Below are 23,224 nucleotides of genomic sequence, written 5' to 3' on the forward strand. Positions count from 1 at the left end.
GTGTTTCAAAAGTTCACCAAAATGATTCCAGAGATCAGGAGCTTGGGGAGATTTCCATAGGAGGCATCCGTTTTTTGTAAAAAACAGCACCTGCAGTTCCTTGTTTCTCAACTTGGAACACAATGTGGGTACAAGGAATTGCAGATGCTGGTTTGCACAGAAAAGACACAAAGTGCTGGAGTAACTCCGAAGTGCTTTGCAAAACAAAGTGCTGGAGTAACTCTGAAGATAGATAGGGGCAGTCCAGGTTTGGGATAGAATGGAGGCCGAGGGAGGGAGATCTCCAGAGGGGATGAGATGAGGAGAGAGTCTGAAGATGGGTGGCACAGTGGCAATGCTGGTTGAGGGGCTGCCTCACAGAGACAGAGAACCGGGTTCGATCCTGACCTCGGGTGCTGCCCTTGTGGAGTTTGCATGTTTCTCCCTGTTTTTCAGGAGCTCAGGTTTCCTCCCACATCCCCAAAGACGTACGGTTTTGTAAGTTAATTGGCTCTCTGTAAATTGTCCCATGTGTTGGGAGTGGGTGAGATAGAGGGATAACATAGAAGCAGTGTGAACGGGTGATCGATGGTCGGTGTGGTTCTCCCTGCGACTGTGTGGGTTTTCTCCGGGCGATCCGGTTTTCCTCCTACATGCCAAAGAAGTGTGTCGTTGTAGGTTTATAAATTGTCCCTAGTGTGTCGGATAGAACTAGTGAATTGCTGGTTGGTGCGGACTCAGTGGGCCGAAGGGCCTCTTTCCACGCTGTATCTCTGAAACTTAAAACCTAAAATCCAGGCAGGACACTGCCCCGAGACCTTACCGAGTTTCATCTGCTTCGATAGGGTCGAGGCAGCGGAGGCACACTTTCTCTTTCCCGTTCCTGAGCCCCCTTGACGTGCCGGCAACAGCCGGCGATCCTGGGAGGCTGCTCCTTTGGCGTGACCACCTGCAGGGACAAAAATACAGCCAACCGTTCAATGGTTTCTTTATTACCACCTACCCCAAGGTACAGAGGAACACTTTTTACTTTTGCTTGCAGCTCAGCAAGACTATCACCATACATAGGCAGAATGCCCCGGTTCGTGCAGAATAGTCCACGTGCAAGAGGTGCCACGATACAATCCCAGCTGCAGCCGTCGCCTCCACTCCTGACGTCCCTCTTCTTCACCAGTTCTTTATCGTCGTGTATATACAACACAGTGAAATTCTTTTGCACAACCTCATAACCGCAATGTCTCCATTTACAAAGAAAAATATAAAGTCCAGAGTCTGGAGCTCATTGCAACGTTCCACATGCTGGACGTGCTGGAGTGCCACCGATCCAGCCCCAGGCAGTTGTGTGGCCTCCTCTGTCACCTTCGGCCGGCTCGGCCCATGGCCCAACTTCCCTCTCCTCGCCCGACCGCCTCCTGCAGCTGAACATGAAGGCACTGGAGGCAATAACCCAGTGCCTTGCACGGCCCCTTCAGTCTGGGGTGAGGGGGGGGGCGTATGCCTCCTGCAGCCAGCCCTGAGGGCAGGGAAGGCAAAACTCCTGCTTCTTCTCACCGGGCCCTTTGACCAGCGTCCGCCGATGTCTCCCTCCTTCCTCCTCCCAGCCACTCCCCCCCCCCCTCTCCGGGCGGTTCCCGGTTCCTCGGCGGATGAACCAGGCCCACCGTTAGGTTACGGTCCTGCACGGAAGGTTAGCCGCGAGTTACGCCCGTCCCACCGAGACGTCCAGGAACGCGGCCGGCACCTCACCTGCGAGCCCCACTGAAGGCGGTCTCCCGCGCTTCCTCTTCTCCTCCGGCTTGCTGGGCGGCACGGCGGGGGGCGGGCTCCCTGGCGGTGAGGACTGCGGCGGGCTCTTCTTCTCTGCCGCCGGCACCTCCGTGGCTTTGCCCGGCTGCCCCGGCCCCGGCCCCGGCTCCTCGCTGGCCAGCTTCGCCACCTCCGCTTCCTCCTCCATCACCGCCGGCTTGTCCTCGCCCACCTGCTGGCTGGCCAGTGATGGGGAGAACTTCTCCCGGAAGCGCTCCCTCCGGCGCGCACTGCCAGAGCCGTTCTCCTTGTTCCTCCCACTTGCCGCATTCTGCAGAAACAACACCGTCTACAGGCTTTAGTAGAACAAGAGGTCACCTCCCCAAAACTGCCAGCTTTCACGCAGGCTAGATGTGGGGACCACCATTCCCCTTGACTGAGGAACCAAGGCTCACAGACTCTCAGTACTTAGTCTATGTGGTCGGCCATTTAGTATCGAGACAAAGAGAAACTTCTGCATGCAAGCAGTGGTGAATATTTGGAATTCTTTACACCGGAGCTTCAGCTGCTAAGTTAATTTTAAACAGAAGGACAGATTTCTATGTGTTAAGTGAAGCAAGAGAGGTGTGGATATTTCAGGATAATGGCAATTAAATGGCACTGCATTGGACTGCATTGAAAGATGCAGCATGGAAACAGGTGCCTTAGCTGACCGAGCACACTGACCATCGAGCTCCCGTTCACACTAGTTCTACATTATCCCACTTTCTCATCCACTCCCTGCACACTAGGTGGCAATTTACAGGGGCCAATTAACCTACAGATTCACACGTCTTTGGGATGTGGAGAACATGCAAACTCCACACAGAAAGCAGCCAGGGTCAGGATCGAACCTGAGACTCTGGCACTGCCGGGCAGCCACTCTTGCTGCTGCGTCAATGTGCTGCCCAAAATATTCCAAGATCAGTCACAATCCGAAGGAAGCTGATGGAAATGTGAGGAAAACTAACTGCAATGAATGTAGGATTTGTGTTAAACCAAGGATGGGGGAACCTGCGGCCTTCTGGGCCATTAAGTGCGGCCTTTTGAATGAATCCAAATTTTGTAGAACAAATCCTTTTATTTTTATTAATATGTTTTTTATTTGTCTTTTATTATTTTTTATTTTAATCTTAAAATGGACGTATTTAAAATACCAAAGAGTAAAAGAGGATTCAACAAAATAATCCTCCTTGACTGACGGCCACAATTAAAACATTAGTAAGTCATGAGGGCTATTTTAACACCTGTGATTTAACACTCATGATTTAGTTCAAATGCGACTCTAGAAAGCAGTCACAACAAAGTCATTAAACGGTTAGTTAACTTTAGAATTAACAAAATGTTTTCATTTTCTTTGAAGTTAGTACATAGTAGTTAGATTTTTACAAAATAATGTACATTTTGAAGTATATCTAATTGAAGTTTCTTCGATGTGGCCTTGTTAGATTACAGCTAACAATGCGGCATTCTAACATGAAAAGGTTCCCAACCCCCGGTGTAAATAATTAGTCAGCATGGGCTTGCTGGGTCGAAGCGTCTGTTTTCATGTTATATCTCTCTCTCTAACTATGAACTTGGAGGCACAATAGACTGCAGGTACAGGAAGGGTTTAGAGGGATATAGGCCAAAGGCAAGCTAATGGGACTAGGCCAATATGCTAAGTTGGTCGGCAGGGACACAATGGACCGACGGGCCCATTTCCCTGCTGTACAGCTCCATGACTCTTGCACTGGGTTAATCAGGTCCAGTGACTCACCTTCTCCCTGGAGCTCTTCGGAATTGATTTGACGTGGATTTTCTTCACGTTCTGAATGACTCCATCGTAGAACTCTACCGTGTAAGAAGCTAAAAACACAAAGCACACAAACGATCAGAGCCCAGCTTGCAAAACACTGACAAAGATATCGTTGAGCTGGAAAGGGCGCAGAACAGATTTACAAGGGTGTTGCCAGACTAGGACTTTATTCCTTGGAGCACAGGAGGATGATGGGGTGTTCTTGTAGAGATGTATAAGATCACGAGAATAGATGGGGCGAATGCACGGAGCCTTTTACCCAGAGGAGGGGAATCAAGAACCTGCGGACATAGGTTCATAGGTGAGAGGTGAAAGATTTAATAGGAACCTGAGGGGTAACATTTTTCTATAAGTTATAGAAAGTGGTAGTTATATGGAACAAGCTGTCAGAGAGGTAATCGAGGCAGGTACTGTCACACCTTTTAATAGACATTTGGACAGGTAAATGGATAGGATAGGTTTATGGGCCAAATGCAGGCAGGTGGGATTAGTGTAGATGGGGTACGTTGGTCAGCATGGGACAGTTTTCACTCTGTACGACTCTGAGATCATCTAAATAGTGTCTAAGAAAGAGCTGCAGACGTGGGAAAAATCGAAGGTCAACATAAATGCTGGAGAAACTCAGTGGGTGAGGCAGCATCTATGGAGCAAAGGAATATGCGACGTTTTGGGTGGAGACCCTTCTTCAGACTAAATAGCCTCAGTCTCCTACATGTTACCTTTTTCCATATATTCAGTGATCTTTCTATCTTCATTCACAAGGTGGGTACACATTCAAACTCTCGCATCTCCATCAGAGACACAAATAGTAGATGGAGGAGGATATTGAACTTTGGTGATTACTGGTTGGTGAAGTAGATCAATGTGCGGCTCATTTTATAATGTTGTCAAACTTGCATTGGTTGTTAATTGCCACCAATGAATCTCAGGCATTTTGTTTTGTTCCTTGTCAGGAATCTCCTGCACACAAGGCTAGATTTATACCACTCTTCCCCGTGGGCGAACAGGTTTGGTTTAGGTTGGTTTAGCGGCACAGCAGGGAAACAGGTCCACCGAGCCCACATCCACCATTGAGCACCGGTTCACACTAGGTCTATCCCACTTTCCCATCCCTTCCCAACACACTATATTAATTCACAGGTACACAAAAAAGCTGGAGAAACTCAGCGGGTGCAGCAGCGTCTATGGAGCGAAGGAAATAGGCAACGTTTCGGGCCGAAACCCTTCTTCAGACTTCAGTCTGAAGAAGGGTTTCAGCCCGAAACGTTGCCTATTTCCTTCGCTCCATAGATGCTGCTGCACCCGCTGAGTTTATCCAGCTTTTTTGTGTACCTTCGATTCTCCAGCATCTGCAGTTCCTTCTTAAACATATTAATTCACAGAGTGGGCATGCGTTCATGACTTGGTCTTGATAGCCTTCAAGCCAAGAACAACTTGCCAGGCAATCTCCGAATACACTGCTGGGAGCCTGGACTAGATTGGACTTGGCAAGCACAACTGATTTCCTTTCCCGCCAGTGGGCATAAAGATTTTTGTTTGAGAACATGGATAGGTGACTGAGGAAGGGTACCGACCCAAAACTTTCACCTATCCATATACTCCAGAGATGCTGCCTGACCCGCTGTGTTAGCCCAGCATTTTGTGTCCTTTTAGGTATCGAACTATTAATTCAAGCAACCGGATTTCTGGTTGGTGAAGTTAACCACCAGGCCAACGCTGCCCTAATTAAATAGATAGATTTAAAAATTAATTACATCCACGTTTTCCTTTAGTTCCCCCTCCCGTTTTACCTTCTCTTCCCTCGTCTTTTTTTCACACTCCCTCTCTCCACTTTTTCCACCTCAAGGCAGCCTGATTTTGCAAAACAGACCAGCATTATGGGCTCCATCCACCTTTTCTTGGTTATCGGTTGGTGGCCCGGATTTCTTCTGGCCTTTTCCTATCTTCAGTCCTTCCCCCCCCTCCCCCTTCACTACTCTCAGTCTGAAGAAGGGTTCCAACCCCAAACACCGCCCATCCTTTTTCTCCAGAAATGCCGCCAGACCCACTGAGTTACTCCAGCACTCTGTGTTTATCTTCGGTATAAAGTAACATCTGCAGTTCCCTCCTACACTGCATATCCACTCACCGTCTTTGTTGACTGAAATGACCTTTGCTGGATAGAAGCGACAATCTGACCAGCAGGCCAGCACCTGCTCACTGGGGCGGAACTCCTAAACACAGGAGACACAAACAAGATTAAACGCGTTGGCGATAATTTACAGCGTAGCTTACATGCAGAATTCATAGTGAACCAAGGAGAGAAGAAAATACGCCGAGACATAAAATACCGCAGCTGCTGGAATTCTGAAATTAAAAAGAACGTTGGGCGGCACGGCGGCGCAGCAGTAACGTTGCTGCCTTGCAGCGCCAGAGACCCAGGTTCAATCCTGACCACAGGGGCTGTCTGCATGGAGTTTGTTCGATCTTACAGTGACCACGTGAGTTTACCCCGGGTCTCATGTTTGTAGGTTAATTGGCTTTGGTGAAGATTGTGAATTGTCCCTCGTGTTTGTAGGATAGTGCTAGTGTATGGGAATCGCTGGTCGACGCGGACTCAGTGGGCCGAAGGGCCTGCTTCCGCACTGTATCTCTAAACTAAACTAAAATGTTGGAAATAATCAGTAGGAGTATTTCATGTGAAATGCGTGAATCATTAGAACTGGCGAACCGGAAAGCTGAGAAATTCAGTTATATTTCAAGGGCTGTAACATGCCTACAAAGTTGTGTTATCACTCACTGGTTGAGATAATATTTTTACTTAACTTACTTCGACGCTGCCAGGAGTGGAGGAGAAAGCAGATGGGAAAGTAGCATTCAAGTAGCTTTTGGATACACACATGGATATGCAGGGAATGGAGGGATAAGGTTCAGGTGCAGGCAGAGATTAGGCATCATATTCAGCACGAACAATGTGGGCAGAAGGGCCTGTTTCTGTGCTATACTGTTCCGGATCGAGGCCCTGCATCAGCCTGGGGCTTTACTGAAGTGGGCGCCGCCCAAGGAGACGGAGCGCGTGGACTGGAAGCGGTCTGCAGCGGCACGGAGCGGAGGACGTCTACCACTTTGCTTGGCCAGGCTGACCCTGCAACAGTGCCAGGACAACAGACCTTTATGGCCAGCTGCAGCTTGGACTTTGAAAATAGCACCAAAACCTGACGACTCTTACATATGGTCTCAGTGGACTATTTCTATACACTTTGTACTTAATCTGGGGTTGTGTTTATGTATAGCAGTAATTTTACCGAACTGTACGCAAAATAAGAATTTCCCTGTACCTCGGCACACGCAATAATAAAGAACCAGTGGCCATTGTCTATGTTCTAAATGGTAATTCACCCAGAAAATGGTTGTTTTCAAAAGCAGTTTGTTGAATGTCTGCAACGACACCAGGTTAGAATGGGGAGGAAAGCAGAGCAATTGCCCACCTGAATTTATATCAGTCTGGTCCTAATGAAAGGTTATTGATTCGTCTGTGCTGCCTGACTCGCTGAGTATCCCCACCATTTCCTACCGAGACCTACACTCCAATCACTGCTCCCGCCTCGTTTATCATGGAGTCTATGACAAAGGGTGCACACACACACACACACACACACACTTAGTTATCAGGCAACTGATCCACCCTAACAACAACTATAGAGCATTCCTGAGCTACTATTTTTACCTCATTGGAACCCTCGGACTTCACTGGACTTTATCTTGCACTAAACATTGTTAACATTATTCCCTTTATCATGTATCTGTACACTGTGGATGGCTCGATTGTAATCATGTATTGTCTTTCCACTAATTGGTTAGCACGCAACAAAAGCTTTTCACTGTACCTCGGTACACATGACAATAAACTAAACTAAAATTAAAGCAGTGGCTGTGTTGTCAGGTGTCACTTGTGGAGTCCTTTATACCTTTAAGTGCCTTTCAGCGGCACTTCACAACATAAGCATTGTATATATGTGCAGCCTCACACTTCATTGCCATTCTGCCTTATCAGAATTTAGTATTAATTTAGAAATATGTCACGGAACCAGACCCTTCGGCCCACCAAATCCGCGCCGACCAACGATCACCCATACACTAGTTTTATCTCACATACTAGAGACAATTTACAAAAGCCAACTAAACTTACAAACCCGCATGTCTTTGGTATGTGTAAGGAAACCGGAGCACCTGGTGACAACCCACACGGTCACAGGGAGAAAGTGCAAACTCCGTACGTATAGCACACGCGGTCAGGATCAAACCCGGGTCTCCAGCGCTTGGTCTCCGGTAGCAACTCTACCGCTGCGTTACTGTGCTGCCCCGCTCTGTGGTTTAATTATGAGCTTGTGTTTACTGTGCTTCATGGAGACGGTCTTTAAGTTCAGGTTTGGGTTTATAATTGCCGCGTGTATAGAGGTGCAATGAAAAGCTTTGCTTTGCGCGATCAGATCAGATAATCCTATACATCATTATAATTAAACCAGACTCCAGTACAGTATGTGGAGCGAGGGGAGAGATACAGAGAGCTGAATAAAGTGGAGTCTACAGACTCAAAATGCAGTTTAATTAGATTTGGCTCGCTGAACATAGACTTTGCAGAAAGATACACCCTTTGATACAAGTTCTTGGCATCCAACTCACTGGCTATTAAAACATTTTCCTGTATTTGTAAAGACTTTGCAAAGACTGTTTTGTAAAGATTGCCAAACTTGTGGCACTTTTTCCAGAAGCAACAGCGCCACCTTTTGGGTAAACTACAAACAGCAAGACAGATCACAACAACAAGGATAGGACTCAACAGCAGGACCTGTGTTGGAACTATTTAACGAGCCAGAGGTAAAGGAACAGAGAATATTATATTCACAGTCGAAGCCTTCAATGACAAGCCAGGAAGACGCAGTGATTATTAGATGGTTTGGTCGGACGGCATGGAAAGACTTACATTAGAACCATGGAGAAACTAGGATGCATATGCTGGTTTACAAAAAAAAAGACACAATGTGCCGGAGTATCTTAGTGCGTCAGGCAGCATCTCTGGAGAACATGTATACGTGACATTTTAGGTCGGGCCCTTCTTTAGAGTTTTGAAACCACGGAGTTTGTACGTTCTCCCTGTGACCACGTGGGTTTTCTCCGGGTGCTCCGGTTTTCTCCCACACTCCAAAGACGTACAGGCTTGTAGGTTAATTGGTTAATTTTTGTAGGAAAATTGTAAATTGCCCCTAGGGTGTAGGATAGTGCTGGTGTACGGGGTGATCGCTGGTCGGCGCGGACTCGGTGGGCTGAAGAGCCTGTTTCCCTGCTATATCTCTACGGTCTAATGTGAACACTATCAGGAGGAAGTAACGTGCTCACCACAGTTGGTTCGTCCAGTTTGGCTCCTTCCTTCCGCAAGAGAGGTCTCTCCAGCGGTCGTAGATAAACACTGTCCCAGTTGAACCATTCATCGTACCGATGATTCCAGCGTTTGAAGTGGATTAGCACCTTGGCCTCCTCATAATCGATCTTCTCTATGTGTGCTGTGTACCTGTGGGAAACACAAAGGCAGCTGCTCTAGCCTGTTCGCAGGATGTGGAAGCCGGTCACAAACCAGTCGGGAAACAAGTGAGCAGAAGTGGCGGCACAGCGGTAGAGTCGTTGCCTCACAGCGCCAGAGACCCGGGTTCCATCCCGACGAAGGGTGCTGTCTATACAGAGTTTGCACGTTCTCCCTGTGACTGCGTGGGTTTCTCCGGGTGCTCTGGTTTCCCCCCCACTTTCCAAAGACGTGCAGGTTGGTAGGGTAATTGGCTTTGATAAAAATTGTAAATGGTTCCCAATGTGTAGGATAGTGCTGATGTATGCTGGATGGTGCGGACTTCCTGAGGGAATTTGATCAAATCATCCACTAAGGTTTATAGCCTAAAGGATGCAGCCCTCATGTGAGAAGAAAGGTTATATGCAAATTGAGATTCAAATGCATTTTCATTTTAAATACCTAGTGCAGATGAACTAAAACACAGATTGTGCAGTTTAGCTGTAAAAAGGCAGTATGTATTTGATTTAGACAGCGCTGCGGATTGTACGGAGGCTCAACAGAAGTGTGTAAAGTTATGAGAGGCATTGATAGGGTACAGTCAACAGTTTTCCTTGGATGAAAATATCAAATCCTAGAGGGTAGGCAAAAATGCTGGAGAAACAACTCAGCAGGTGATGCAGCATCTTCTGCACCTTCTGAATGTTGTAGTTGGCAGGGCAGTACTCTGCATATCACCAACTTGGACAATTTTACATTTTTATCAAGCCAATTAACCTACAAACCTGTACGTCTTCAGAGTGTGGGAGGAAACCGAAGATCTCGGAGAAAACCCATGCAGATCACGGGGAGAGCGTACAAACTCCGTACAGACAGCATCCGTAGTCGGGATCGAACCCGGGTCTCTGGCGCTGCATTTTGCTGTAAGGCAGCAACACTACCGCTGCGCCACCGTGACTGCCCAATGGAAAGAAGCCCAATGGAGAATAGGCGACATTTCGGGTCGAGACCCTTCTTCAGACTGATGTGGGATGGCTCAGCACTTCAACTCCCCCTCCCATTCCGAATCTGACCTTTCTGTCCTGGGCTTCCTCCATGGCCAGAGTGAGGCCCACTGTAAATTGGAGGAGCAGCACCTCATATTTCGCTTGGGTAGTTTACACCCCAGCTGTATGAACATTGACTTCTCCAATTTCAGGTAGTCCTTGCTTTCTCCTTCTTTCCCCTCCCCTTCCCAGCTCTCCCACAGCCCACTGTCTCCGCCTCATCCTTTCTTCTTTCCGCCCCCCCTCCACCCCCACATCAGTCTGAAGAATGGTCTCGACCCGAAACGTCGCCTATTTCCTTCGCTCCATAGGTGCTGCCTCACCTGCTGAGTTTCTCCAGCATTTTTGTCTACCTTCGATTTTCCAGCATCTGCAGTTCCTTCTTAAACAAACACTAGAGGGTATAGGTTTTAGATGAGATGGGAGATGTGCGGGGCAAGTTTTATTTACACACAGGGTGGGGAGTAGCTGGAATGTGGTGCCAGGGGTGGTGGTAGTGGCTGATACATTAGTGGCATTGAAGAGAATTTTGGATGGGCACATGGATACACAGGGAATGGAGGGACATGGATCACATGCACGCAAATAAGAGTTGGTCTTGACAGCATGCTCATCACAGGCATTGTGGGCTGAAGAGCCTGTTCCTGCACTTTACTGCTTTCTGATCTTTATAATTACACTTTAGAGATGCAGCGTGGAAACAGGCCCGTGGGCCCACTGAGTCCACGCCCACCATCAACTGCCCCGCACACCAACATTATCCTACACACTAGGGACAGTTTACAATGTACAGAAGCCAACTAACCTTTATGCCTTTGGAGTGTGGGAGAAAACCGGAGCACCCGGAGAAAACCAATGCGGTCGGTCACAGATTGAGTGTGCAAACAGCTCTGTAGTCAGGATCAAACCCGGGTTTCTGGCGCTGTAAGGCGACAATTCTACCACTGCGCGATTGTGCCGATACTATGTTCTATAAGTCAAATCCATTTCATGTGCAAAGCAGTTTTGACTACAGCGGTGGCTCCAGAAACCAAGCCGCACAACACTCACCATTTCTTCAGTCTATCCCGAGCTTCAAGACGAGCACCCACTTCGAACGTAATACCCCGTCGAGTAGGAGGTCTCTTGGACATCTTCAACACACTTTATTACCTGTACGGAAGAGCACAAACGGACTTTCATAAGTTACCAATGCACACATCACAACGCACTCAGGGTGGTATCCCTGCAAACCAAAACGGGTGGGAGGGGTTATTAAGAGTCGCTGTATCACAACTCTGGCATCCTGGATTCAGTTCTGGCCTCTGGTGCTGTCTGTGTGGAGTTTGCACGTTGTCAGTGTCCAAGTGGGAGCAACTGGTTTGGATTCTTCTCATGTCCCACGAACACGGGGGTTGGTCAGTTTAGGGACCACCCCACTGACAACTAGGGAACTGTCCTGAACTACTATCTACCTCGATGGAGACCCTCGGACTATCTTTGATCGGGCTTGATTGCACTAAACGTTATTCACATTATTCCCTTTATCGTGTATCTGTACACTGCGGATAGCTCGATTGTAAACATTCTTCACATTTCCGCTGACTGGTTAGCACGCAACAAAAGCTTTTCACTGTACCTCGGTACACATGACAATAAACTAAACTCAAACTCATTGGCCACTCTTAAGTTGCCCCTAGTCTGTGCAGTAGATGAATGATAGATTCTGGGTTAGTTGATGTGAATGCAGGGTTAGGGTAGGATTAGTGTTTTAATCAGACTTAATGGGCTGAAGAGCCTGTTTCTCCCTCTATGCCTGAAGCGTTTTTTACATTACTCTGTGCCCACTCCCGACATCACTTGTGAGAATGACAAGACAGCTGCCTGTCCATGCACTGAAGACTTTAAACGCTAACAAATCCTAGTCAAAAGGCCGGCACAGTGGTGCAGCGGTAGAGTTGCTGCCTTACAGCGACAGAGAGCCGGGTTCGATCCTGACTACAGGTGCTGTCTGTTTGGAGTTTTTACGTTCTCCCTGTGACCACGTGGGGTTTTCCGGGTGCCCTGATTTCCTCCCACATTCCAAAGACGTACATGTTTGTAGGTTAATTTGCTTCTGTAAATTGTCCCTCGGGTACAGGATAGAACTAGTATACTGATGATTGTTGGTTGGCACGGACTCAGGGGCCTGGTGCCCATATTTGTTTCTATGCTGCATCATTAAAACTAACAGCTGCCTGCAGGAGCCACGGCTAACACTATCCGATGGTGGGAGTGTTACAATGGAAGCTCAGACTGCAACAGCTGCTTTACCATAAACCTCTGAAGCACAGGGCTTGCTATTTTCCAGAGATTCCTCTGTGTGTTCCAGTTTCTTCCCACATAAGAGTCATACAGCATGGAAACAGGCCCTTTGGCCCAACTTGCATACACCGACCAACATGCCCCATCTACACTGGTCCCACCTGCCTGTGTTTGGCCAGTATCCCTCTCAACCAATCTTATCCATGTACCTGTCTAAATGTTTTTTTTAAATGTTGCGATAGTACCTGCCTCAACTACATCTACTGCACACCCACCAATAGACAATATGTGCAGGAGTAGGCCAGCACCCCCATTCACAGTGATCATGGCTGATCATCCACAATCAGTAGCCCGTTCCTGCCTTCTATCCATATCCCTTGACTCCGTAATCTTTAAGAGTTCTATCTAACTCTCCCTTGAAAGTACCCAGAGAATTGGCCTCCACCGCCCTCTGAGGCAGAGAACTCCACAGATTCACAACTCTGGATGATAACATTTTCTTTATCTCCGTTCAAAATGGCCTACCCCTTATTCTTAAACTGTGGCCCCTGGTTCTGCACTTCCCCAACATTGGGAACATGCTTCCTGCCTCTAGCGTGTCCAATCCCTTAATAATCTTACATGTTTCAATAACATCCCCTCTCATCCTAAATTCCAGTGTATACAAGCCCTGTGGCTCCATTCTTTCAACATATGACCATCCAGCCATCCCGGGAATTAACTTAGTGAACCTATGCTGCATTCCCTCAATAGCAAGAATGTCCTTCCTCAAATTTGGAGATCAAAACTGCACACAATACTCCAGCTGTGGTCTCACTAGGGCCCTGTACAATTGCAGTAGGACCTCTTTGCTCCTATACTCAACTCCTCTGGTTATGAAGGCCAACATGCCATTAGCTTTCTTCACTGCCTGTTGTACCTGCATGCTTACTTTCAGTGACTGATGCACAAGGCCACCCAGATCTCTTTGTACGTCCCCTTTTCCTAACTTGACACCATTCAGATAATAATCTGCCTTCCTGTTCTTGCCACCAAAGTGGATAACTTCACATTTATCCACATTAAACTGCATCTGCCATGCATCTGCCCGCTCACCCAACCTAACCAGTCACCCTGCATCCTCATAGCATCCTCCTAACAGTTCTTACAAGAACTTACAAAATTCTTAAGGGGTTGGACAGGCTAGATGCAGGAAGATTGTTCCCGATGTTGGGGAAGTCCAGGACAAGGGGTCACAGCTTAAGGATAAGGGGGAAATCCTTTAAAACCGAGATGAGAACTTTTTTCACACAGAGTGGTGAATCTCTGGAACTCTCTGCCACAAAGGGTAGTTGAGGCCAGTTCATTGGCTATATTTAAGAGGGAGTTAGATGTGGCCCTTGTGGCCAAGGGGATCAGAGGGTATGGAGAGAAGGCAGGTACGGGATACTGAGTTGGATGATCAGCCATGATCATATTAAATGGTGGTGCAGGCTCGAAGGGCCGAATGGCCTACTCCTGCATCTAATTTCTATGTTTCTATGTTTCACACTGCCACCCAGCTTTGTGTCATCTGCAAATTTGCTAATGTTACTTTTAATCCCTTCATCTAAAGATGAATGTATATTGTAAATAGCTGCGATCCCAGCACCGAGCCTTGCGGTACCCCACTAATCACTGCCTGCCATTCTGAAAGGGACCCGTTAATCCCTACTCTTTGTTTCCTGTCTGCCAACCAATGTTCTATCCATGTCAGTACCCCACCTCAATACTATGTGCCCTAATTTTGCCCACTAATCTCCTACGTGGGACCTTATCAAAGGCTTTCTGAAAATCCAGGCACACTACATCCACTGGCTCTTCCTTGTCCATTTTCCTCGTTACATCCTCAAAAAATCCCAGAAAAATAGTCAAGCATGATTTCCGCTTCGTAAATCCATGCTGACTTGGACCGATCCTGTTACTGCTATCCAAATGCGCCACAATTTCATCTTTTATAATTGACTCCAGCATCTTCCCCACCACTGATGTCAGGCTAACGTCTATAATTCCCTGTTTTCTCTCTCCCTCCTTTCTTAAAAAGTGAGATAACATTAGCCACCCTCCAATCCACAGGAACTGATCCTGAATCTATAGAACATTGTGGAAAGGGCTACTCCTCAGGTTTCTATTAAATCTTTCCCTCCTCAGCTTAAACCTGTGTCATCTGTGTCTACTGATGATCTGAGGGTTTTGCATTGACTGGCTGCAGTGAATTACCCCAATGTTGGTGCTTGGCAGAATTTGAGAGGCGTTGTTGGGAACAACGCGATAAAAATGTGGGATCATGTAGAAGTAGTGTACATGGGCGGACGTGGGTCAATGTGGACTTGATGAGCCCGTTTCCATTACAGATCCACAACTGATTTTCCAGCAACTGAGGGTCTGGCACCTTCTTTATTCTTGACAAAATTTCGTGAGCACACCACTTGAAATTCCCTGGGCGGCCACAGATGGCGCTGCATGTGGCGCCACTCCCCGAATGGAGTTATTTGTTTACATCTGCAGTTGTTGGTGGATTCTACAATTCTTCGCTTATTCTGCCTACATTTAACCCCTAGTTACGGCTTCTAAGCAAGGACCAAGTGATAGTCATGGAGTCAAGCATAAGCACATTTAAATTACCTTTGAAGGTGGACAAAAATGCTGGAGAAACTCAGCAGGTGAGGCAGCATCTATGGAGCGAAGGAAACAGGCAACATTTTACCAACAAATTTACCGTTTATATTTGTTTAATTTAGGTTTCTAGCAGTCCATGGTGCAGACACTGGGCAGAGGGTATAATAGTGAAAGACTTGGATAGAGTGGATTTGGAGAGGACATTTCCACTGGTGGGACAGTCTAGGATCAGAAACCATAGCTTCAAAATAGAAGTACGTGCCTTTAGAAAGGAGAAGAGGGGGAATTTCTTTGGTCAGAGGATGGTGAATTGTGGAATTCATTGCCGCAGACGGCTGTGTAACACAATGGATATTTTTAAGGGAGATTGGTAGATTCTTGATTGGTGCCAGAGGTTATGGGGAGAAGGCAGGAGAATGGGGTTGTGAAGGAATCATAGATCAGCCATGATTGAATGGAGAAGTAGACTTGATGGGCCGTACAGTCTGATTTTGCTCCTATAACTTATGAATTATAATTAGTGGGTCAGAGGTGTATTGTAAAAATTGTTGCGTGACCTCGGTTGGTCCAGCAAAATGGATAACCGGCAAGGATCTGGAACCAAGGGTGCCAGAAAATCAGTGGTGGACCTTTCACATACAACTTTATGCCTTTGATTCAATCAATGAGTTAGTGGATGACAGGACTGGCAGGGAGACTTATTGATAGTCTATCCCACTGCAAAGCTTATTGCTCAGCCATCTGTTTAAACAGCACACTGCAATAGAACTCAAATGATAAACTGTCCAATTGCTTGGAAATCCATTGTTCAGCCTCTGGCTCACTGGTGTTGATTCCTATGTTCCCTTCTAAACCACCAAGGCTCTGGTTACCTTTAATCTCACCAGAAAACGTATGACCACTATACTGCTTACCATTTAGAAAAACAGTGAATTAAAAGAGTTGACACAAGGACACGGCAGCAGTGTCACAGCAGTAGTTTCAGCCAGAGACCCAGGTTCGATCCTGACTGTGGATGCTGACTGTTCAGGATTTGTACATTTTCCCTGTGGCCACGCGGGTTTTCGCCGGATGTTCCAGATTCCCCCCCCCCCCCCACCCCCACACTCAAAGACGCGCAGGTTTGTAGGTTAATTGGCTTCTGTAATAGCTGAGTCTCACGTTGCGAGTTGACACAAGAGGTAACCCGAGTTAAAACTCGTGGTAATAACATACGTATGGAACTCGTGGACGCAACTTAGAGACTCGTGGCGCTAACGGCAGGTACTCGTGTAACTTGTCAACTCTTGCAAAAAATCAAACACGTTTGAAATTTTCCACGAGTCAATTTTACTCTTGTGATTAAGAATTGAAACATTTTAACTCGTTGTAATAACTTAGTGGCTCGTGCGTTTACCTTAGTGTATCGTGAGCCATGTCACCCCAGATAGATTAATGACACCCCCCCCCCCAACCTCTCTCCACCTCAACTCACACCTGGGCACCAAAGCAACTCAGGAGGCGAACCCTGAGCTCCGTCTCACAACAATCTGATGTGCACATCCGTCCACATTCAAAGATTTAATCTCCCGTCTCCCCACAGTGTGTAGACATGGCAGTAAATTCAATTAAAACATATCAAACCTGTGTGTTTCAAACAAATCATAAGTGTAACTGCTCTGGCACTGGATGGTGCGCATTTTCCCTTTGTAGGTCACATCAATAGATGCGGCCTTGCGGAATTCTATCATTAAAATAAAGCCACAGGATGGAGAGGTCTTCTTTAACACTGTTGCTTATTAAAACAAACCTTCATTCAGGATTGGCTCAAGAGTAACTCGGGAGACGAACTTGGAACATCGCAGAAATGACAAGTAAACGGCAAACTTGTCATACCCGTGGGAACTCGGTTAAACTCTTGATCATACACTTGCAATCTCGTACACAACCACGAGTCTTTCACTCGGGGTACCTCTTGTGTCAACTCGCAACGTGAGACTCAGCTTTAAATTGTCCCGAGTGTGTACGATAGAACTAGTGTACGAGTGATCGCTGATCGGCAAGGACACGGTGGGCCGATGTGACCGAAGCAAGAGGAGAGAAGAGGTGGAAGGGGTGGGGGAAAAATGGGTGTAAATCCAGGTGGGGCACAGGGATGGGAGGAGGGGGACTGTTAGTAGGTTAGTTATTTAAAATGGGAGAATTCAATGTTCACACCATTAGGCTGTAAGCTACCCAACGTGGTATAAGAGGTGCTGTTCCTCCAGTTTACGTGTGGAAAACTAGAGGAAGTGTTGTTGTATTAAATGGATTAACATCTAGTAATCAGGAAAATCTGCCTGCGTCTTACCCTAAAGTATCAAGTGTGCCAGATTAGTTAGTTTACTTTATGCCAGTGGATAAGCTGTGAAGAGGCCTCAAAGGATGGAAGCAGCCTACAGGTGCCGATCAATAAACTGGGCCACTTGCCACCACCCACAACTAGCCTGCAATGACTGTCAGTTTAGCTTTTAGCATGGTTCAATTGATTATTATCACATGTACTGAGGTACAATGAAAAGCTTTTTGGTTGTGTGCAATCCAGTCAGCAAAAAGACTATACGATTACAATCAAGCCATCCACAGCGTACAGATACAAGAAAAAGGGAATGACATTTAGTGCAAGATAAAGTCCAGTAAAGTCCGATTAAAGATAGCTCGAAGGTCTCCAATAAGGTAGATCGGAGGTCAGGACCACTCTCTAGCTGTTGATAGGATGGTTCAGTTGCCTGATGACAGCTGGGAAGAAACTGTCCCTGAATCTGGAGGTGGGCAATTTCATACTTCTGTACCTCTTGCCTGATGGGAGAGGGGAGAAGAGGGAGTGACCAGGGTGAGACTGGTCCTTGATTGTGCTGGTGGCCTTGCCGAGGCAGCGTGAAAACCAAGAGAACTGTTTTGGCCAAGAATGCTTGGTGACTACATGAGCCCAGAGACTGTCCAAACTAAACACTGATACTTTGACAACACCTCCTGGTAAAAACTGGGCGACAGCTGTGGCTCCCTTGATTCTGAGTCAGAAGGCCAAACCCTGCTCCAGAGACGAGAGCATTATGAACAAGGCCAACACTCCACTGCACTGGAGGGAGCGTGACGCATACATATGCCATCCTTTAAATGAGAGGTGAGGTTTGCATTTTGGGAAGTCTAACAAGGGCAGGATCTAGATAGTGAATGGTAGGCCTCTGGGGAGTGTTGTAGAGCAGAGGGATCTAGGAGTGCAGGTGCATGGTTCCTTGAAGGTCGAGTCACGGGTAGATAAGAAGGTAGACAAATGTGCTGGAAAAACTCAGCGGGTGCAGCAGCATCTATGGAGCGAAGTAAATTGGCAACATTTCGGGTCGAAACCCTTCTTCAGGTAGATAAAGTGGTCAAAAAGGCTTTTGGCACATTGGCCTTCATCAGTCAGAGTATTGAGTATAGAAGTTGGGAGGTCATGTAGCAGTTGTACAAGTCGGTGGTGAGACCGCATTTAGAATATTGTGTTCAGTTCTGGGCACCATGTTATAGGAAAGATATTGTCAAGCTTGAAAGGGTTCAGATATGATTTATCAGGATGTTGCCAGGATTAGAGGGTGTGAGCTATAGGGTGAGGTTGAGTAGGCTGGGTCTCTATTCCTTGGAGCGCAGGAGGATGAGGGGTGCTCTTATAAAGGTGCACAAAATCATGAGTGGAATAAATTGGATAGATGCGCAGAATTCCTTGCCCAGAGTAGGGGAATCGAGGACCAGAGGACGTTCAGAAGCATACATTTTCAGAAGAATAAATTCACAACTTAACCAAAGCCTTTCAGTGCAATCACCAAAAATAGAATCTATTCAATGGAGCTGCCAAATGGGTTGTTCTCCGAGGTCACATCATCTTTAGCTTGATCAGAAAGTGCCCTGTAATCACGATGCCAGATCCAGCTGACTGCTTGACTAAGTGACTTTGACTATCAAAGAGTCGAGAGCGTTTCATTGTCAAATGCACCTGGAATGGAACAATGACATTCTGGCCTGCTGTAGCTTTACTAGTATAGGTTCACTATACATAAACCTACAACCATCAATAATATCATGTTATTATCAGTAATACTCAGTAACCAGACATAAAAGGACAAACCGAACTACAGGCCCACCACCAATTTTCCGCCACCCTTGGTTCCAGCACCTTCCTGGATAATCCGTTGTGCCGACGGAGGTCACGGGCTCAGAGAGGAGTCCGCCTGGGCTGCCCAGGGGCCGAGATACCGGCTCACAAAGTCGGCCTCGGAAGTCGTCTATGGGAGCGGATCTGTCGGCTCCGGCCGGGCCGGTGTTCCAGAGATCCGGCCACAGGGGGCATTGTCGACGCACCAAACGGTGTGGAAATCCCGATGAGGTCGATCGACTGGCTCATCCGGCCTCGGGGACGGGGGGGGGGGATGGCGACTTTCAGGGGGGCGGGAGAATTTCAAGTGTGTCCGTCCGGATTAAAGGAGGTGCAGGCGCACCAGTTGCCGAAAAATCAGTGGTGGGACCTGTACGGAATGCTACCCACAAAGATGAGATACAAAGGACAGCAGAAGCTGGAATCTCATGGAGAACTCAAAGTGCTGTAGTAACTCGGCATGTCAGGCAGCATCTCTGGAGGGCATGGATAGGTTATGTTGCAAGTCAGGCTCTGAAGGATCCAGACCTGAAACGTCACTATCCATGTCCTCCCGAGATGCTGCCTGATCCGCTAAGTTACTCCAGCACACTGTGTTCTGCATAAAAATCCACAGTACAATGGCTGGCGTAAGTTTGCGCAGTATGGTTCAAGAGGGAGAAGCAGTTTTTGACTATTGTGAGCTTTATAAAATCCTAACAGGCCAAACAAATAGCAATGCTAGAGGACCATTCTCCACTTTAAACCTTCAATAATCTGTGTAGGAAGCAACTGCAGATGCTGGTTTAAACCGAAGATAGACACAAAAGGCTGGAGTAACTCAGCAGGACAGGCAGCATCTCTGGAGAGAAGGAATGCGTGACATTTCGGGTCGAGACTGAACAAGGGTCTTGACCCGAAACGTCACCCATTCCTTCTCTCCAGAGATGCTGCCTGTCCCGCTGAGTTACTCCTGCCTTTCGTGTCGATCTTCAATAATGTGTTAGTTGGTAAATTATCAAAAAACAAACTGCTGGAGGAACTCAGCTGGTCAGGCAGCATCTGTGGAGGGAAATGCATGGGGAACGTTGGGGTTACTGTAACATCCAGGTTTAGGAAGCGTGTCTTCCCTACAACCACCAGGCTATTACACACTGCAACCTCCAAATGTGTGCCTGTTTACTATATTGTTTACAGAGTACTATGCTTACACATTCTGTCGTGCTGCTGCAAGTAAGAATTTCATTGTTCTGCCTGGGACATATGACAATAAAACACTCTTGATTCTTAGTTGGGACCCTTCTTCCAACTAAACTGATAATGGCCACACACAGAACTGCCAGCATTCTGTTCAGCTTCTTCAGAATGATTTCACATGACAGTGTCCAAAACTAGACAGTAAACAACAACTGCAGTGCTGTTGGTAAAGACACTGCAGGCATTGAATCCACAGCTTGCTTCCAGTAAATGTTTTCATGCAACCCAGAAGCAATCGTGTAAGAAAATACTCGCATACCACTCACAGATGCATCAGACCCAATGTCGCAACCAAAGAGGAAAGCAAAGACACTTACTTTCAGTAATATAACACTTAAAACATGACACAAAGTCCTGGAGTAACTCAGCGAGACAGGCAGCATCTCTGGAGAGAAAATATACACAAAGTGCAGCAGTAAAGTCACTCCAGCACTTTGTCTCCTGTTTCTGCAATTCTGTTTCTGCAGTTCTGTGTTTCAGTATCTCTGGAGAACATGGACAGGCAACATTTCGGGTCGGGCCCCTTTTCCAGACCTGAAATGTCACCTATCCATGTTCTCCAGAGATGCTGCCTGGCCCACTGAGTTACTCCAACACTCTGGGTTTTTTAAAATTTGTAAACCAGCATCTGCAGTTTCTCGTGTCTACAATATAACATGTGTAAAATGCTTACACATTATACAACTTAACATGTGTAAAATGCTTCCATGCATCGAGTTACATACATCGAGTTTCTAAAATAAAGAGGAACGTTATCTCATCAAATTATTGCCATTCTCGAACCGCACTTGTTATAAAGCCAGCAGTTCTGTTTCTTCAGGTCACACCTCCTCTCTCCAACTTTCTCCCCTTCCTGAACAAATGACATAAGTACCCGGAAAGAATGTCTGACGGGCTGACACGGGGGAAGGGTAGGACGTAGGACTTAAGAGGCCATCTCTGTTATAAGGGCCTCATCCAGTACTGCATGTCGCACTCACTGGCACACCAGCCCAAGATGTAACCAAGCTAAAAATGATGAAGCAAGTGTACACATCATTATGCTTTTCAATCATGAGGAACACACAACACACTCAACTACAGCTGGGGGGGAGGGGAGGGGGGCGGCACAGTGGCGCAACGTTAGAGTTGCTGCCTGACAGCGCCAGAGACCCGGGTTCGATCCCAACTACAGGTGCTGACTGTGCGGAGTTTGCACGTTCTCCCCCGCGCCCGCGTGGGTTTTCTCCGAGTGCCCCAGTCTCCTCTCACATTCCAAAGAATTGCAGGTTTGTAGGTTGATTGGCTTTGGTAAAGATCCTAAATTGTCCCTAGTGTGTAGGATAGTGTAGTGTACGGGAGTCTTGGTCGGCGCAGACTCGGTGGGCCAAAGGGCCTTCCTCCGCGCTATATCTCGAAACTAAACTAAAACTGTAGTTCAGGATTGTTATCCAAGGAACAGATACACTGACCAACGTTTCTTATCTCTGCATTGGCGGGTGCTAGGCCCAATTTAGCCCTGTCTAACAATCGTTGCAAAGAGCAAGCTGGTAAAGCAAACCGGCCCATTGACTGTAACAACACCTCATGCTGACTCTGCAACACCACCATCATAATCAAGGACCAGTCACACCCTGGTCACTCTCTCTTTGCCCCTCTTCCATCCGGCAAGAGCTACAGAAGTGTGAAAACACACACCTCCAGATTCAGGAACAGTTTCTTCCCAGCTGCCATCAGGCAACTGAACCATCCTACCAACAACTGGAGGTCCCAACTTTAATTAAACTTCACCTTGCACTAAACATTATTCTCTCTCTCTCCTGTATTTGCATATTGTGGACAGTGAGATTGTAATCACATATAGCCTTTCCGCTGACTGGAAGGCACGCAACAAAAAGCTTTTCACTGTACCTTGGTACATATGACAATAATAAATTGAATTAAAAGCTAAAGTGACGGCCATTGCAGGCTAGTAGTGGGTCATGGAATGTGGCCCAGTTTATTGATCCAACACCCTCTGGGCTGCTTCCATTCTCTGAGTTCTCTTCACAGCTTACCCACAGGCATGAGATCCCCATTTTGATCTTACTTATTGGTGCTTTTAATGGCCCCATTCTTTGTGTGAAAGCATTCAGCTTTTCTTTGGCACAACTACACAAGGACCCTGTCGAAGGCCAGCATAACCAAGGGACAAGTCTTCTCCCCTCTCCAATCAGGCAAGAGGTACAGAAGTTTAAAAACGTACACCTCCAGATTCAGGGACAGTTCTGTCTATTGATTCCCCACCCCCACCCATCACAAATCACCCTCTGGATTTATCCAGTAATTGCCCTACCCATGCCCACACCTCATACACACACGATTAGAAACATAGAAAATAGGTGCAGGAGTAGGCCATTCTGCCCTTCGAGCCTGCCCCGCCATTCAACATGATCATGGCTGATCATCCAACTCAGTATCCTGTACCTGCCTTCTCTCCATACCCCCTGATCCCTTTAGCCACAAGGGCCACATCTAACTCCCTCTTAAATATAGCAACTCCCTCTCAAATATAGATTACAATCAAGCCATCCTCAGTGTACAGATACATGATAATCTTGATACTTTTAGTGCAAGATAGTCCAGCAAAGTCTGATTAAAGATGGATTTAAGGCCTTAGATGGTAGCTCCGGCACTCTATCTCTTGTTGTTGATAAGATGGGTCAGTTGCCCGATAACAACTGGGAAGAAACTGCCTGAATCTGGAGGTGTGCGTTTTGGGGGGAGGTGCACGGGGAGATGGTGTGGGGAGGCGA

The 23,224-nt window shown here is 47.1% G+C and overlaps 1 protein-coding gene across 9 annotated transcripts in view; it reads right to left on the minus strand.

The window, feature by feature from the left end:
- LOC129707287 (PHD finger protein 20-like) overlaps positions 1–23,224 on the minus strand; it is a 42,887-nt gene that overhangs the window by 18,220 nt on the left and 1,443 nt on the right. For 5 of the 9 annotated variants that reach the window (XM_055652217.1, XM_055652222.1, XM_055652219.1 and 2 more), the window contains exons 2-8: positions 15,071–15,120; positions 11,195–11,296; positions 8,939–9,110; positions 5,691–5,775; positions 3,524–3,612; positions 1,726–2,074; positions 803–928 (exon numbers count right to left, since the gene is read on the minus strand). In XM_055652217.1, the coding sequence (XP_055508192.1) occupies positions 803–928; positions 1,726–2,074; positions 3,524–3,612; positions 5,691–5,775; positions 8,939–9,110; positions 11,195–11,277 (904 nt within the window). In that variant the 5' untranslated portion in view covers positions 11,278–11,296; positions 15,071–15,120. Of the gene's footprint in view, positions 1–802; positions 929–1,725; positions 2,075–3,523; positions 3,613–5,690; positions 5,776–8,938; positions 9,111–11,194; positions 11,297–15,070; positions 15,121–23,224 lie in introns of those variants that run through there. The other 4 variants (XM_055652218.1, XM_055652216.1, XM_055652223.1 and 1 more) reach the window with 3 other exon arrangements.

The sequence above is a fragment of the Leucoraja erinacea genome, chromosome 21 (genome assembly GCF_028641065.1).
Source record: "Leucoraja erinacea ecotype New England chromosome 21, Leri_hhj_1, whole genome shotgun sequence".
NCBI lineage: Eukaryota > Metazoa > Chordata > Chondrichthyes > Rajiformes > Rajidae > Leucoraja > Leucoraja erinaceus.